Raw genomic sequence first — 16,460 nt, 5'->3', positions numbered from 1 at the left:
GGGCCGCTAGCGGTGGCCCCTGGGCACCCAAGTATCCTAAGGATCCACCGAAGGAAGTTCCAGGAGAGAGTGCTCGGGGCTGCGTGCAGCAGCTCCCAAGCACTCGGTTCCCCGAGGATCCATACAAGTGTGCCCGGGAGAGAGTGCTCGGGGAGGTGAACAGTACCCCCGAGCACTCGGTTCCTCGAGGATAAGAAAGGGCATTCTCGGGAGAGAGTGCTGGGGGAGGTGAACAGTACCCACGAGCACTCGGTTCCTCGAGGACCCCGAAAGCCCCTTGGCAGTGGCCCCCGAGGGGCCCGCCGATGAGGTGTCAGCCAGTCAAAGGCCCGAGGCTGCATTTAAAGAGCGTGCGTTGCTTGTCACCTCCAACTGCTCCCGCCGCGCTCAGCGTCAGTTCCTGCCACGTTCTGGCTGAGAAGCGTGGGGTTATTAATTGCACGGGTCCCATCCCGTGCCATCCGGCCCGTATCGGGATAACGTCGTAAGGGCCGAGGCGTTCTGTCTACCGCGCTGCTGTGGCAGGGGAACAAGACAGGACGGGCACGCCGGGCCGCTCTGCGGCTGCCCGGTGGGCCCTCTCCACGGCGCCCGTTGCCAGTGCATTTAGGGTGACGGATGTCCGGGCATGCGACGCAATTTCCACCCCCGGTCACTTCGCCCAGAGGAAATGATGACGCCCTTTCCATTTATGGTGTCTCGGAACTCGTGCCCCCCTCCCGTTCGGGGCACGTTGCTGCCGGCGGGTAGTTAAAGCAGCCGGCGGCACAGAAGGAAGCATGTATGGAAAAAAGAGAGGACACACAAGCACAGACAAGAACACAGCACAAGAGAAACAACGACTGGGAAGTGAGCAGTACGAGACAGGCCGAAGAACAAAGAGCCCCAGGCTATAAGATAGACCAACATTCTTGTAACCAGCAACATCCTTCAGGGACTTCCTCAGGGCATTTATAGTATCCATACAGGAGTAGGGTGTTACTCCCCCGTGCGGCCCGAACCTGTCTAAATTCCGGTGCATTTACTTCTTTTTGCACTAGGTCGTTCCACCACCACCGGCAGTTGCATTCATTCCCATTTATTTCTCCAACGAACATACTCAGGATCATCCCCCCGGCCGAATCTCTAAAAAGGGGTCTCTCGGGATCCCTGCGACTGGAGTTAATCCTCCGACAGCACCCCTCCTGCATCGGTCGGCCGAAAGGCTGACAACTGTCCGGTGAGTGGCTAAAGTCATACGAATTCACATTCTTACTTACTCAGCAATCTATTGTTCCTGAGTTATCCTCAGGACCCTCGCATTCTAACTTGTTCGGCGAGATGGTCTCCTCACGCAGAAAACCCTGCCCACGTGCTCGCTTTTTTGGAACGACAGAACAGACAGTAGTCAGGCGTACCGTACGAACGGTGATATTTGACCGAAGTCCTTCATGGTGGTCGTGGTGTTCGGCCAGCTTGGCAGTACCTCGGGCACTACCGAATCCCTGGGGTTATCGGGTAATCCTACCGCTTGAGCAAAGAGTGGTCGGGACCGCCTAGACCCTAGGGGCGGGCTGCCGGTGCTCGGTCTAGTCCGTCCTAGCCCGGACACCACCAAACCGTAGGGCTCTTGGTCGCATTTCCGGCCACACGTGTCTCTGATCTGCTCGTTTGAGAGGTCGCAAAGTGGAAAAGTGTTCACTAGTCGTGACGTGCTCCGTGCTGGATCGACCTATCTCCCGAGCAAGGAAGTACATGCCTTTGTCTCTTGACTTAGCAGCTGCGGCCTCGCGAGGGCTCGAGGGCTGAACGCGCGGATTGGTCTCACTACTCGGACGACGAGTGGTCGGGGCGACTTCGCTCTCGGGGAAGGAAGGTCGGGCTCAGTCCGACTAAGTACTTCTCGGGACGTCAAGTGCAAAGCGAAAAGACATCACAACAAGCATTGAAACAAACATTGGAGTTGCGATCCTGAAGAAAGGCTTCTATTATATTAAAAAAGAAACATTCGGAGGGGATCACTCTCATATTTACAACAAGTCAAAAAAACAAAAGCCTAATCTAAATCGGCGGGCTCTGAAGGCGGTGAGGAGGCTTCGCTGCTGCTGCCGCTGCTCGATTTCGATGGCGGCTCCCACGTGAAGCATGCCGTCACCTCGGCGGAGATGCCCCGGACAGCCTCCCGGGCGGCCCCTTCCTCGGCCTCGACCACCCCCTGTCGGACCGGCTCCAGCGAGAAGGTGGGGTCTCGGCTCCGGTAGCAGGCAAGGACGTGCTCAGCCACTGCTTGGGCCAGAGCGCGCCCCTCCCGGGATGCCAACTCCTGCACAGCCCGGGGGAGAGCCTTCAGATGCCGGCTGATCTCCTCGAAGCCGAGGGCGAGGTGGCCGATGGTCTCTTGGTCCATCCCTTTCTCGCCCACGTTGACTCGCCCGAGCCCGGCCACCCTCACGGACCTCCGTACCTGACGAAGGATGTCTCGCATCATCAGCTTCACATTGGCCCGCTCGACGATGACGGTCTCGAGCTCGTCCTTCGCGATCTGTAGCCGCTCCTCAAGGCTGATCCCCTCGGTCGCGCTGGTCGGGACGCCGCTGGTCGCCAGGGCTTCGGCTTGTCCCCACTTCACCTGCTCGGCAAGGGTAGCAAGGTCCCGCTCCTGGGCGGCCAGCTTGGCCTCCCATTTGGCGGCCTGCTCCTCCCGAGCAGTAAGGGTCGTCGACGCCGAGGTGGCCTCCGCTTCGCACAGAGTAATCTGCTCCTCCCGGGCATCTTGCGCCGTCGCCGTGATCTCGGCGTCGGTCTCGCGGATCGCAACCTCCTCCTCCCGACGGTGGACTTCGGCACGACCACGCTCGAGCTCGTTGCTCCGACGGGCTAAGTCTGCCCGGGCGGTCTCCACAGACTTCTCGCGCTGACCGATGGCCTCCTCCCGAGCACGGACCAGCCGCTCCCGAGCGAGCAGCTTCGCGGCCCGCCGCCGCGATGCCTGCTCCAAGCGGCTGGCCTCCTCCTGCGCGGCGACAGCTTCGTCACGCACCTCCTCCAGCGCCTCCCGCTCCTCGGCCACCGCGCGCATTACCCTCTCGTGGGTTGCGCGGGCCGAGACGATGCGGGCCTCCCGGAGCCGGCCGACCTCTTCTAGGCGCCCCCTCTCCTCGACGAGGGCGGCGCGGTCCCTCTCGAGCTCTGCTCGCTCTACTGCCACGGCCGCTTCCAGCCGCTCGATCACCTCCCGGGCGCTGGGTCCCCTGCGAGCCCTCTCAGCAGAGGCGCTCGGGGCCCCCGATGGTTGCCACGTCGGCGCCACCCTCGCCGCGGCCACTTGCCCCGCCCTCGAAGTGCTCGGGGTGGGCTCGGCTCAGACGCGGGCGCGCTCGGCTCGAGGGCGGGAGCCGGCCTTGGCGCCTCCTTGGGCGGCCTAAAAATGGAAAAAGGTCAGTACCCTTAAACTAAACATCCGGGCAAACGTACTCGGAGATGAAAAGGGCTTACGTGGACTTCGGTCCACAGTATTGCCACCGGGACTCTGAAATCTTGAACTCCGGGCCCTGCGGCTTCGGCCTAGGGTCCGCCTTCCTCCTCTTCGGCAGGGGGCTCTATCCCCCGGGCCGTTGAGGGGCCGCCGTAGAGTCTGACTCCGGCGGCAGGTCGGCCCGGGCGCCCGCTGTGGTGCCGCCGGCCCGACCTTGGTCTTCGGGCTCCCGCGCCCTGGACCTGGCCTCCGTCGCGGACTCCGCGCCCGACGACTGGCCGCCCCGGCCCCCCTCTTTCGTGCCGCCCGCCGCCGCCCGCTGCCGTGGAGGCTACGGCGACGACGAGGACGACGGCTAGGGCACGAACGCCCGGGGACGTTTTCCCTTGTCCCCCGGGGCCGCCGCTCCGCTACTGGCGGTGCCTCTCCCGCCGTCTCTTCATCTACCCCAGGAATCTGGATAGTCCCGGGGTTCCGGCGCCCCGGACAATCGACCAAACCCTAGGCGTCAAACTCCAACAGCGTCGCTTGCAGTGCCACCCGGCCCGAGTCCGCGCAGAGTGCCAACTGCTCCCGGGGCAGGACCGCCCGGGTGAGGTCTTCTACGCCGGTCACCACCCGTAGCAGGGCCACCAACGCTCCCTCGTCCAGGTTCCCGTCCTCGCGCGCCTCGGGATAACGTCGCGAAGCCCAAGGCACCCCGCCTGCCGCCCTGCTGTGTTAGGCCTGCTTTGACCGAGCGGGTACGCCAGGCTGCTCGGTGGCTGCACGGTGGGCCCTCCCCACGGCGCCTGTTGAAGAACGGCATGATGACCTACAAGACCGGACGGGGGCGTATTTTCAACCCTCCCGTCACCTCGCGCAGCAGCCCATGATGGTTGCTTTTCATTTATGGCACCTTGGAACTCGCGCCCTCCCTTTCTGGCATGCTACCACCCCGGCAGGTATTTAAGGCGGGGCGGGCTCCCCGGAGAAGACAAGTTGAAGTTAGGCAAGGCAGAGGTTCAGTACAACCAGAGAAGAAGTCAAAGACAAGTACAGAAGCTCAGATCACCGAAGAACAAGGAGCCTGAAGCTCTAGACTAGACAAATATTCTTGTAACCCTGCGACACTCAGAGAGACTTCCTCAGAGTATTTATAGCATACACACAGGAGTAGGGTGTTACACTCAGTGCGGCTCGAACCTGTCTAAAAATCTCCTGAGCATTTACTAACCTCTGCATCCGATCATTCCATTCCACCTGCATCGCATTTACACCCATTTATTTTACCCGCAAAATAGATTTAGAATCATCCCCCCGGCCGAATCTCAAAGGGGGTCCCTCCGGATCCCTGCTTGAGGAGTTCACCCTCCGACAGTATCTCATAACATAGGGAGTATCTCATGTGATAAATGAATATATCATAGTAGAGCGTATGTACTCCCGGGAGTATAGACTAGTTTTCTCTCTATACACACACACACACACACTTTTAACCAACATCATCTTCTCATTTAAAAGCTTGACCAGCTAGCTGATCACCGTCCTGATCATGCTTGCCGGCCTACTAGTATTAGCTAGGACATGCATGCAACTCGCTAGCGAGTAATATTTTTCAATTTTTTCTCAAATACGCAGGAGAGTTGCATGTTATTGTATTAAGAAGAAAAGTGACTCAATTTATTCGAAAAACCGGGCACAAAAACCTAACAAGCATAACATTACAACTCGTGGAGCCCAGCTCACGCACAAGACAAAGAAAGAAAGAAAGGAACCCCCACCCCCTAAACGGCAGTCACACCAAACGACGCTACCCAGCCAGCAACAGTACCCAGCTAGCACCTCAACCAGAACATCCTAACAACTCAACAGTCGGAGCCCTGTTCCCACGCCTAACAACCAACTCGGTCGACGGCTCCCACACCAAACCACAAGCAACAGATGGGGTCCTGGGACCGAAAGGTGTCGGGAAGCCCCGTCGAATAGGAGAACATCAAACAACGGGCGTCACCGTCGTCGGCAATGGCATGAAGCCTGCCAGGGCTTTCGCCCATATATAGTTCCCCAACCACGGCATCGACGGATCGACCAGACTTGCAAGAGCAGCAACCAGACCCTACACCTGCAAGAGCACGAACACACAACACAACAACAAGGCCCCGGGCAACGCATCCACCAACAAGCAACGACCGGGGGCAGCGCAGCCGGCCCAACGTCAGTGACATGAGCCACGCGAAGTCAAGAAGAGACGAGACGCTGAGCAGGCTGGCCAAGCCGCCATGCGCCATAAGCCACATGACGCCAAGAAGAGATGAGCGCGACCTGCAGGTGGCAGCTGCAGAAGCTACCGCTGATGCCGCCAGCCCCAAGGCGGCTCAGATAAAGGCCAGAGGGGCACGCGCCCATGGCACCGACGAGGAATGATAGGCTGACGCCGCCGGAGACCAGCCCACGGCCGGGGTGAGATGACCCCGGGGGGGGGAGTAGGGGGAGCAACACGGCCACCAACCAGTGGTGGCGCCCCGGAGCCCCCTGGCCACAAAGGCCGCCACCCCCCCCCCCCCCCCCGCCAAGGTAGTCGACCCAAGGTCAGCTAGCCGGGACCAGTGGCGCTTGGATCCGGACCTCGAAGGGCGGATCCACCTCTGTAGAGAGCAGATCAGGCCCTAGGACACCGGGATCCGGTCGGTCGGAGACGAGGAACATCGGGAATAGCCGCGACGGAAGACTGGCAGGGGGGAGGAGGAAGGAAAATGAGGGGAGCTTGGGGAGGGAGAAAGGAACGCAGTTGTGACGCTCCGGCTTCGGAGCCATCGTTCGCCGCAAGCGTCGGCGTTTGCCCGCTAGCTTAGTTTAGGGGTGCTAGCGGAGGGTGGAGTTATCCCCGAGTCACCAGACGGGGGCGACGTGGGGTCACGGGCCTCTACGCCCCCCCCCCCCTTGGGGGACGCGAGGGTCACATATTCTTCAATCTAAACATGTATTGACATAGCTTAATTTGCTAAATATGTAGTCAGCAACCAGGAACGGCTTCAGATTACTATATATCCTTTAGATTAGCAGGTAGGATTGGCCGCCTGTTTGCTGCGATATATTTATATATTATATTGTCACTATCATCAGGCACTGACATCGATCAATCACTATCCTCGATCGCTCTTTTCTGACATTTGAAGCATCTATCGACGGTTGATGTGACATATAGTAGCAATCACACCATCCAAGATATATATATAGAGCACATCATGAAAAAAAGGAAGAGATGGATATTGGATAGCTACATGCATGCACGATAGATTTAGATGTGCAGTGCAATGCAGTTGATCTCCATCGATGGCGCGCCCATGCATCAAATGAAGCGATTCATCGATGTGGACGCGCGGATGCAAAAAGAAGATAGCTGCTAGCGCGTGTGAGATGATGTATCGATGGATGGATGGAGCCCAATAAGCAAGGCAAGCCGGGGAAAGCTAGAGAAGAAAAGATGGATGGAATGACAGTAGCCAGCTACTCATCATGACACTTGCATCCCGGCGGGAAGGATGCAAGTGTTGCTGGTTTGGACCGTGCAAGCATTATTCATGCATGCATGTATGTAGATATATAGCTACATCGATCGATCACTGCTATATAGCTCTAATATATACATCACGCTGGCTGCCTCCATTGTATTGTATAATAATGTGTGCCTTCTGCCTCAGCCTGGCCATGACAAATCTACACGTTCGATCCCTGCCTTCTTAAACTCCATTGCTTTTCTCTCTTCTTTTTTAATTTTCCCCTCCCCTCTCTGAAAGGCCAAATTCGTTTCTCGATTCGTCCTAGCTACTAGCTAACTCCCATGTGTGACTTCTTTTGGCTGTCGCCGGCCGACCAAGGCGACCTCTCGGACGTAGTCCGGGCAAGCCTGCAGCACCCGCGGCCTCACCATCGGCTGCCGTCGACGGTGGTCACTCCTACTGCCACAACCGTCTGTACCCATGGCTCCCATGATCTGCCGGCGCACGAAGAGGAGCTGCTGCTGCTGCAAGGACTGAACTGCGCATGCGGCGGTGACGATCATGCTGAAGTAGTGCACTTGCAGCAGCAGCAGCTGGTACATGGCGATGGCATGGGCTTCATGGTGAGCAGCAGCAGCGGCTCTTATGATCATCCTGTCTTGTTGCAGTCATCACCGTCGTATCCACAGCCCCTGCAGCCAGAGGGGCTGATTCGTCACATTATGTCCGAGCCTGCCAACGTCGTTGAGAGGGAAGGTGACGCGGCCGCGCCGGAGATGGACGAGCACGGCCTGCACACGGCGATGGCCCCTCCTCATCCTCATGCCCCGCCAATCAAGCGAAGGTTCGCACTATCATGCATATATGCATGCACGAGCACGATCATTCATTAGTTTAGTTCGCATCTCGTCTATATGCATGACATATACGATGGTGTGTGCGTCGTAGGAAGAGCCAGACGAAGAAGGTGGTGTGCATCCCGGCGCCGACGGCCGCGCCGCCGGGTGTGGGCGGGCGGCCGAGCGCGAGCGGCGAGGTGGTACCCTCCGACCTGTGGGCGTGGAGGAAGTACGGGCAGAAGCCCATCAAGGGGTCGCCGTACCCGAGGGGATACTACCGGTGCAGCAGTTCCAAGGGCTGCTCCGCCAGGAAGCAGGTGGAGCGCAGCCGCACCGACCCCTCCATGCTTGTCATCACCTACACCTCCGACCACAACCACCCCTGGCCAACGCAGCGCAACGCGCTCGCCGGCTCCACCAGGCCGGCCTCGTCCTCCTCCGCCAAGAGCCATCATCATCAGCATCACTCCGTGCCTGCCGTTCCTCCGCCACTGCCGTCGTCACCTCATCATTACGCCAACAACATCATCGTCAACAATATCACGCTGCGCTCCATTGGAAATACTCATCAGCAGCAGCTGCCCAAGCAGGAGGTGCTGGACATGGATCACCCCAAACCCGAGCAGGAAGTCGCCGCTGCTGCTGATCATGACTTGGACATGTTTGCCGATATGGACGGCGCCCTCAACATCCTGTTCGCCCCCAATTTCAACTCGGAAAAGCAGCAACAGCATGCTACTGCTGCCGATGACGATAACTTGGAGAAGCTGCCGGAGGAAGATGACAAGCAGCAGCAGCAGCTGTTGGATCCATTCAGCTTCAGCTTCTTCGGTTCATTTGGAGTTGGAGAGGCAGCAAATAAAGATGGTTAGAGTTAGATGCATGGCTTGCTACTCCATCCATCTGTTAATTCTAACCCAGAAACCATCATCTATATATAGGAATTTCATGTGCAAGCTAAGAGCGTGCCTAGAGATCGATCCTATGATAATTTTTAGTGTTGGATTCGACATCCTTTTTCTGTTAATTGCCTCTTTCATTTTAGCTGAAAGGAAGGATCAATGAACTGCTGATTACCGAGGGATGTACTACTTGTGGATGATGGCTAAATATACGGAATCACACTTAGATTATTCAGGCTGTAGGAACACTTGCAAAATCATAAGCTTATTTATCTCGCTGACAGTTTTAAGCTCGATCGAATGGAGACAGAGATCGAATGATGTTTCAGTTGTGAATGAAAGCTCGATGTGTCACTTCCAGTTTTCCAGTCTGCCTTGCTAATGATTGATGGCAGAGATAAGTCCAAAGGCACTGTTTAACCCAAACAAAAGTAAAAAAGAAAAACGAAAAGTGGAACAGAATGAAAGGAGAACCTGAGGACAGAATGCTCAGATAAAAAGCTCAAACGACAAGAAGAATCTTCTTACCACATTGCAAATATGCAAACGCTGTTGCTGATGAGACAGGACAATGCAACGGACTTTCTAGTATACATGTTAATCTTCCAGACCAATTAAACAATCCCAAAAGCGACATCATAACCCAGCTACGCTCTTATCCTTGGGTACATGTCGACACTGCGACTGCTCATTCTTTAACCACAACTTCAATTTGTTTCTGAAGTTGCCCACCGACCACCACAAACATTCTCCTTCCAACAAGTGCATGTATGCACCAAAGGATTTTGCAGTAAGATCGTTGCAAAACTAGTACCACAAGTCCGCAACACAATCACAGTGGCAAACTTTACTGGCAACAATTCCAGATAAAGAACAACTTTGCACTGAATTTCTACATCAAAACTCCACCCAAAGATTATAGCCATTGGATGTTGCAGAGCTGTTTATTTACTGGCAGAAGTTTCCTATGAATTTCCCTGAGAATGTGTGCATATCAACTACATTTTGCAGAAAACAAACGGCTGGTATACCGTAAAATGCTCATCAATCTCTCAGAACATATGAGAGCACAGCATCTGAAGTCTATGCATCAAATGACAAAAGCAAGAATTTAAACAAGGCACAAAGGAGACGCCAGCGTTTAGAATCTGCATGATGCATATCAATCTGTGTCCCATGCCAAACTCTGTCCTGTTTGCCTTCATTTCCTACCCACGGAAGTTGAGCTTCTTTATAACTTTTGCATAAGCTAAATGCACCAATGCAGGCTTCCGAAGTCTTCGTTTTGCTGACTTGGACTACAATGCCATAATTCATAAATAAATCACATACATGCAATTTCAATGTATAGTGAAAGCGATTATAAGCAATGACAACTATGTGGAAAACACGAGAGCTGTCATACATGTATGCATCAAGATGCAAAAAATATATCTCAACAGACTGGACATGAGGATGCTTCTACTTTACATGGTCTAAAAGAGAAAATGCAGCGTAAGTAGCTTCAGTGTACTTTTGTTAACAAATTCACAAGTTGTTGTTTCTAAGTTGCAGGGCAAGCCAAATATTGAGAAACAGGTAACTAAGATAACTAGATCGCCCCGCCTAGCGGACTTTGATCTTTACTTTATTTATTTCTTGCTTAATCCTAATACACACTATGTGTTACATGGACACGGGTGCGGGTGTCGAAGTCTGACTCGTGTCGGGGCGTCCAATTCGGCAAAAGAATTTGGGACACGCCAAATACCACTTGGAATCCGACACGGATACGCGAGTGTCCGACTCGGCAAAAAAATTTAGACACGGGTGTCCAGGTAACTAAAGAATCAAACGTTATCGTTGTATTAGTATGCAGTCATATCTTCTAATTCTAGAAAATAAATTCCCTTCATTGAATATTGATGTAAGTGATCTTTAGAAAATGGCTCAGGGCAGTTGAAGCATAATCCCTTTGCGCGGCGATCAGCCATCTCGTGTAGTTAGGTGGCGCATGTGTTGTCCAACAACGGAGGTGGGAGAAGGAACTGTAGGAATTTGAGAAGATCGATGACCTTGTTGACCTTGAGATAACTGCAGACTTGTTGCTGCTGCAGTTGTTGCTGCTGTTGGTGTGATGCCGTTGGGCGAGAACCGCCTTGAGAAGGGTTTTCAGACTCGTCGCAAAGGCATTGTTCCTATCACATGTCAAACTCATGGCTTCCTTAAGATCAGATGGATTCTGAAGCTCAACATCGGTGATAAGAGGTTTTTCAAGTCCCACAGTGAATAAGTTGACTTGTTGCTTGGGCAAGGGATGGAGTAACTCGAGAAAGAATGGGCCCAAAACTTCTTCTGATATTCATGCACTGAATCTGCCTTTCTGAGGGTAGCCAACTCACCCAAAGGACTGCTGCGAATTGGAGGATTGAAGCGCATGTTGACATAATGCTAAAAAACGAACCTCTTAACTGTGCCATGATCACGTTCAAACTGCATATACCATTGTGCATCGCCGGTCATATGATAAGAAGCTAGCCATACCTTGTTGTTCTCCAGTGTCCGTTGCCCATGAAAGAATTGCTCACAATGGTTCAACCAAGGAAAAGGATATTCCTCTCTATTGAAATTGGGAAAAGTAAGCTTATAAAAGCGAGAAGCGCACCGATCATCATCTGAGCTAGCTAATTTGCCTTTGAAAGGACCCGAGGTGGCTGAAGAAGCCAAACCTGAGGTGCTGAAATTCCTCTCCCATGCATACAGAATTGGTTGCTATGTTTGGCGACAGCTGATTTTGATGGCTGGCAGAGGGAGTTGTGCTAGCAGGAAGCGAAATTTGGCGGATGCGAACGGAAAACAGTAGCAAGAGGGTGGCGACGGCGTGGTGCTAGGGCAGCAGCAGTGGCTGCACAGGATCGGCGGCGGCGTCGTGGAGCAAGGAAGCAGCGACGTGGAAAACAGCGGTGGCGCAGGAACAGGCGCAGGAACCTGGCTGGTGGAGCGGCAAGGGCTGATGGAGCGGCTGAAAACAGAGTAGCGGCGAAGGAACAGGGCGACATGGAGGTGCAGGATCGATGTCTCTGGATACCAAATATTGAGAAACGGGTAACTGTGATAACTAGATCACCCCACCTAGCGGGCTCTGATCATTACTTTGTTTATTTCTTGCTTGATCCTAATACACAGCTATTGCCAACTATATATAGCCGGCCAACTAAAGAGTCACAATCCTAATCCAACTAACTATTAAACCGAATTCAACTCTATCTACTAGCTGATTCTATCCTAAATTACCAAACTTATCATTCCTGAAATCTAACTATTCCAAAACCTAAAAGAAAACTAATTATCCTGAAACCTAAAATAAAACTAATTCTTTCCTTCCCTAATTACTTCTCTGCGCCTATATCACCAAAGCTATTTCCTGAAATGCTCAACTTGATTTGCGCTAGAAATTAGTGATACCATATTACATACTAAGAGAGGAACCGGCAGCTATATATTCCATGATTCCATCATACATGGCTATTTTAAAATTATGCTGTACCAAGTCAAGAGCATGCCATGCATCGTCAAGCTATACAATAGTAATTCGTGAGTGTGGCTGCTCTATTGGGAAGATCGGACCACACCACACACTTGGATTTGAGAATACACAGCACCTGCTTACAACTCTACTTTAGTAGACTATAAACAAGACATTTATCGGAGCAAATTCAGAGCACTGCAGATCGCAGAGCTCAGCAATTTGATATCAGTCAATACGGCTTGCTAGTGGTATTGTAGCAACAAATTGAGAAAAGCATTGCCACTGGATATAGTGTGTACCTTGAGGTGCGCATTGTGGCGCTTGCCGGCCCTCCACCTGCGGATCTGTCCGTCGTTCATGGTCCGGAATCTAAACTTCATGGACCTAACAACAAGAGCAAAAGCAGCAGCTTGAGGCGCCTTCTGAGAAGGTGAGGAGGCGAAAGGGAGGGGAAGAATGGGCCATTACGAGGGCGCCTTAAGCTTGTATTTCTTGACTTTGGAGATGGTGGGCGTGAGCGGCGCGCGCGACCTCTCCTTGTTGGCGTAGTGCCGCACCTGCTGCTGATGCGCCGCCTGCGCGACACCACTGAAGAAATCAAAATCATCCAAACCCCAGGAAGAGGGGAGGAGAGGAGAGCTCACCGGCGGCCGGAAGGAGGACGTGGGGAAGAACCCCTGGGGCAGAGGTGCGTGGAGGGAGTGGTGCTGGCGGCAGGACAAGGGGAAATGGATGGAGGGGTCTTTGGGGATCAAGGGTGGCGGCAGTGGGCGGGAACGGGTGGCGGACGAGGAGGAGAGGACGCGGCGGCCGAGGCCGGCGGCAGCGCACCACCACCGCCGCATGGATCTGCACCTCGGTGTCTCTGTCTCTGCGTGCGTGTGTCTATGGCGGGCCTAGGGTTCGGTACGTTGATCCATCATCATCTTTTCTTTTGAGGGGAAAATGGGGAGATGAAGCCCATGAGAACAGACAGCAGCCCAGCCCATGCCCAGGCCTTGTTACTTCTTTTTTATAACATTTTCGTTTTCGCGGCCCCGGAACGTCCATCAACTCGTCGGATCTCTCATATGATCACTTTATGCAATTCATACTAATACTTAGATCAGTAACGAGTACGTGTATATTTTTAACAGAAGTAGATATCACAGATATATAATAATTAAATACGATATTAAGAGGTAATCCATAGTTCATTACAATAAAAACTCGTAGACATAATTAAATAAAGTCTCATAACATAACGGAAATAACGCAAAAACGATCCATACCCTCTAGGCAACTTGAGTGCATACGAAATCAGTTTTTCTATTCTCCATCTTCTCCTTCGACGAAATCGGCATCTGAATCATCTGAATCCACAAATAGCAATAGTGAGTATATAAGTTACTCAGCAAGTACTACCCCAAGGGGAGACATTAGATATATATATGTAGATCAAGGATAAGACTGTCGAGTCTCTAGATTTGTAGAAAACTAATTTTTAATGCAAGGTTCAATTTGCAACGACTATCTTAAAAAATGCAATTCAACTATAGTACAATATAGCCTCTGTTTGCCCATCAGATTGAATTAAATTCTCTCTCCTAACTGTGACATGCATTTCTTTGTCATGTTCTGTGAGATAAAGTCTAAACCTTTGTATGTGCAGTTCATCCTAAAACTACAAATTTTCATGACTGGTTAAGTGCATTTTCCTCCTTTTGTTTTTAATGTTTTGTTTAATGCTGAACACTTTGGGTATTTGGACTCATTCAGGTGCTTAGATAAAGCTGCTGTGGTTTTAGCGGACCAAGACGTAACGTTGTCCATGGTCATTATGTACAGTAACTCAGGTGGAGGGAGTGAAGATTCTGGTCCGGATGCTTCCGATATGGGTCACCTCACCTGTGTGTTGTATGCAGCTCCAATGGCTCAAACAGCTACCACTTTGATTCAACAGGGGAATGCAATGAACACCAAGATGGGATCCTTGTCTGTGCCTGCTGCTTCCCTGAACTCCGCTGAGGAAATCTTTATGATGGTTTGGGTCGTGTTTCAGGACAGCATTGTGATCCCATTAGGCAGAAGATACACTGGAAATCAAATCCAGCGTTGGCAGCAGCTGCACTGGTTGAGATGTGGAGATTGCGCTGCGTCAAGGCTGGCCAAAATCTAAGCATACATAGGGTGGCACTGGCAACTCCCCCTGCTCCCATGTATTCTGTGGCATAGCGCAGCTTGACTTGTTCTACTCCGAGGCCCCTGCGTGGATGCGTAGCTTGTGCTCGGCATTCCAATTCCTTGCGATGTATGTCACTTGCTTACTACGTGAGCACACTTGCTGGTGTCGACGTCGGCTCCATTATCTTCGCTGACCTCCTGTCGACTAATCCTCGGACATGAGCGGTGATCTAGATTTTTTTGGGACAAAACTTCGTGTTCGTTGAGCTTGTCGTCCCACGTAGACAATCTACGTGTAGTGAGTGACCCATTGCTTCTCTCGATTTACATACTGTTGTGCAATCTGCTACTATCTACATAGCGTGACAGCTCTAGGGTTTTAGTGTGTTGATTAGTGTCAACATCATTCCATTAATTGCTTAGCATCTTTGATAGCTATTCCCTGTGATAGAATTGCATTAATTACTCTAATTTGCAATACACTATTCCTGATTATATTTCTTTCAATTCTAGGCATTTAATTGTTATTCTAAAACCCTAAAATTGGTAAGTACAGGGTTTTCACGTAAGGGCAAGTACATGTACTCGCTAGACCACCTCACCTTGTAGAGAGGATATGGTAATTGACCTTGTACTGGTGTGTTGATGTTGAGTACGCACGCAATTAGATTAACCGTAAACACATGGGTCAATGTAGCAATTATCTAAGAGTATTCTAAGGTTTATCAAACTCAAGGAACATGTGATCAAAGATTTAGCTAAACAAAATATAAACTAACTAAACAAAAGGTTGATTGTAAAGTGATTGGATCCCAGAAAATATGGTGGATGGTTGTAGGATTGTAAACAGATAGATAAAGTGATCTTCCTTAGGATTTAGGTTCACAAGCATGCAAAGATTAGATTCAAGAGTCTACTATCATTGTTCAACGGTTACTTTGTAGATGAAGAGGTTCATCTCGTCTAAGGTGTCATATAGGAAGGGTATGCCAAGATCATCTAGAAACACACCATAATGATGCTATCGGTACATAAGCCTAAACACCACGTTTAAATTGAACAGCTTAAATAAATATGATTATCGTCGAAGAGTTACATGCAAGTTCTCCAACAACACACCATAATGATGCTATCGGTACATAAGCCTAAACACCACGTTTAAATTGAACAGCTTAAATAAATACAATTATCGTCGAAGAGTTACATGCAAGTTCTCCAACATCCCGAGGAAGAGCAGAGAGATTACCCTATAGCTGATCAATAATACATGGAGTAAGATGAAGTAGAGCCTCTCTAAAGGCTGCTTGTCGAAGAGGGCAGGCAACCGGCCACTAGGGTGACGATGCAGTGCTTCACAAAGGGGTGTCATGTTACACACTCCTATGCTATGCGGTCCCACCTCGGGTTTCATCCAGAATGATGCCCTCGAGATTTCTAATCCTATTGTGATCTTTTTTTCTCTCTAAAAACTGAAATATCTCACCGTTGGATGAGATCTTCTTTATATGGGGGTTCAAAGAGGATCTTTCTTGAAGAAGGAGGTCAAATTGCTTTGCCAATACCATGTGAAGGGTTCCAGAAACACTAAGTCATGCCAAACCGACCTATGGAAGAAGATGGGCCCTGTGGGCCTTGCCTTGTGCAATACCTTCCTTATGTTGCTGGTCCTGTAAAATATCCTCTCTTTGCTTTGAATCTTCCAAGATCTCTTCATTGTATCGATTTCTCACGATTTTTTTTGTATTTTTACACAATCGAACACAAAACACAATATATTGCAAAATGGAGTTTACATTTAGACGCCAAGTAGCATTTACGATGAACTAATAATAATATATCCACTATATTTAATATAAAAAGATGTACATAACTAGCGTCTTCAACTAGGCCTTGTAACATGTTTTTCTATTTATTTTTTATTTATACACTACATCTCTTTTGTCGTATATAGGTGTTAATTTTTTTTTAACAAGTAACTATAAATAAAAATAACAATTCAATGTAGTGCACCATTCAACAACAGCAGGTAATTTATAAACATTGGTTCAACATTCAATAAGTGAAGCTCCTAATTCATATGCTAATATTGTTTGAACTTTCAACCACACTTTC

The 16,460-nt window shown here is 51.0% G+C and overlaps 2 protein-coding genes across 4 annotated transcripts; one reads left to right on the top strand and one right to left on the bottom strand.

Moving 5' to 3' along the window:
* The first annotated feature begins 7,084 nt into the window (after positions 1-7,084).
* On the top strand, positions 7,085-8,780 carry LOC133907593 (probable WRKY transcription factor 14). The gene is made up of 2 exons (XM_062349664.1): positions 7,085-7,780; positions 7,885-8,780. The coding sequence occupies exons 1-2, from the start codon at positions 7,278-7,280 to the stop codon at positions 8,645-8,647; spliced, it is 1,266 nt and encodes a 421-aa protein (XP_062205648.1). The 5' UTR covers positions 7,085-7,277; the 3' UTR covers positions 8,648-8,780.
* Positions 8,781-9,544: 764 nt separating this feature from the next.
* Positions 9,545-13,087, bottom strand: LOC133907595 (uncharacterized). Of its 3 annotated transcripts, none has more exons than XM_062349666.1 (4): positions 12,830-13,087; positions 12,654-12,760; positions 12,485-12,569; positions 9,545-9,975 (listed from the first exon to the last, which is right to left on the bottom strand). In XM_062349666.1, exons 1-4 carry the CDS (start codon positions 13,028-13,030, stop codon positions 9,886-9,888), a joined length of 483 nt encoding a protein of 160 aa, XP_062205650.1. In that variant the 5' UTR covers positions 13,031-13,087; the 3' UTR covers positions 9,545-9,885. The 3 variants fall into 3 exon arrangements, with proteins under 3 accessions (XP_062205650.1, XP_062205651.1, XP_062205649.1); XM_062349667.1 differs by having other exon boundaries at positions 12,654-12,745; XM_062349665.1 differs by having other exon boundaries at positions 12,654-13,087.
* Positions 13,088-16,460: the final 3,373 nt, after the last annotated feature.

The sequence above is a fragment of the Phragmites australis genome, chromosome 24, assembly GCF_958298935.1.
Source record: "Phragmites australis chromosome 24, lpPhrAust1.1, whole genome shotgun sequence".
Taxonomy (NCBI): domain Eukaryota; kingdom Viridiplantae; phylum Streptophyta; class Magnoliopsida; order Poales; family Poaceae; genus Phragmites; species Phragmites australis.
The sequence above is the reverse complement of the archived record's forward strand: the minus strand, read 5'-3'. Positions and strand labels throughout refer to the sequence as shown.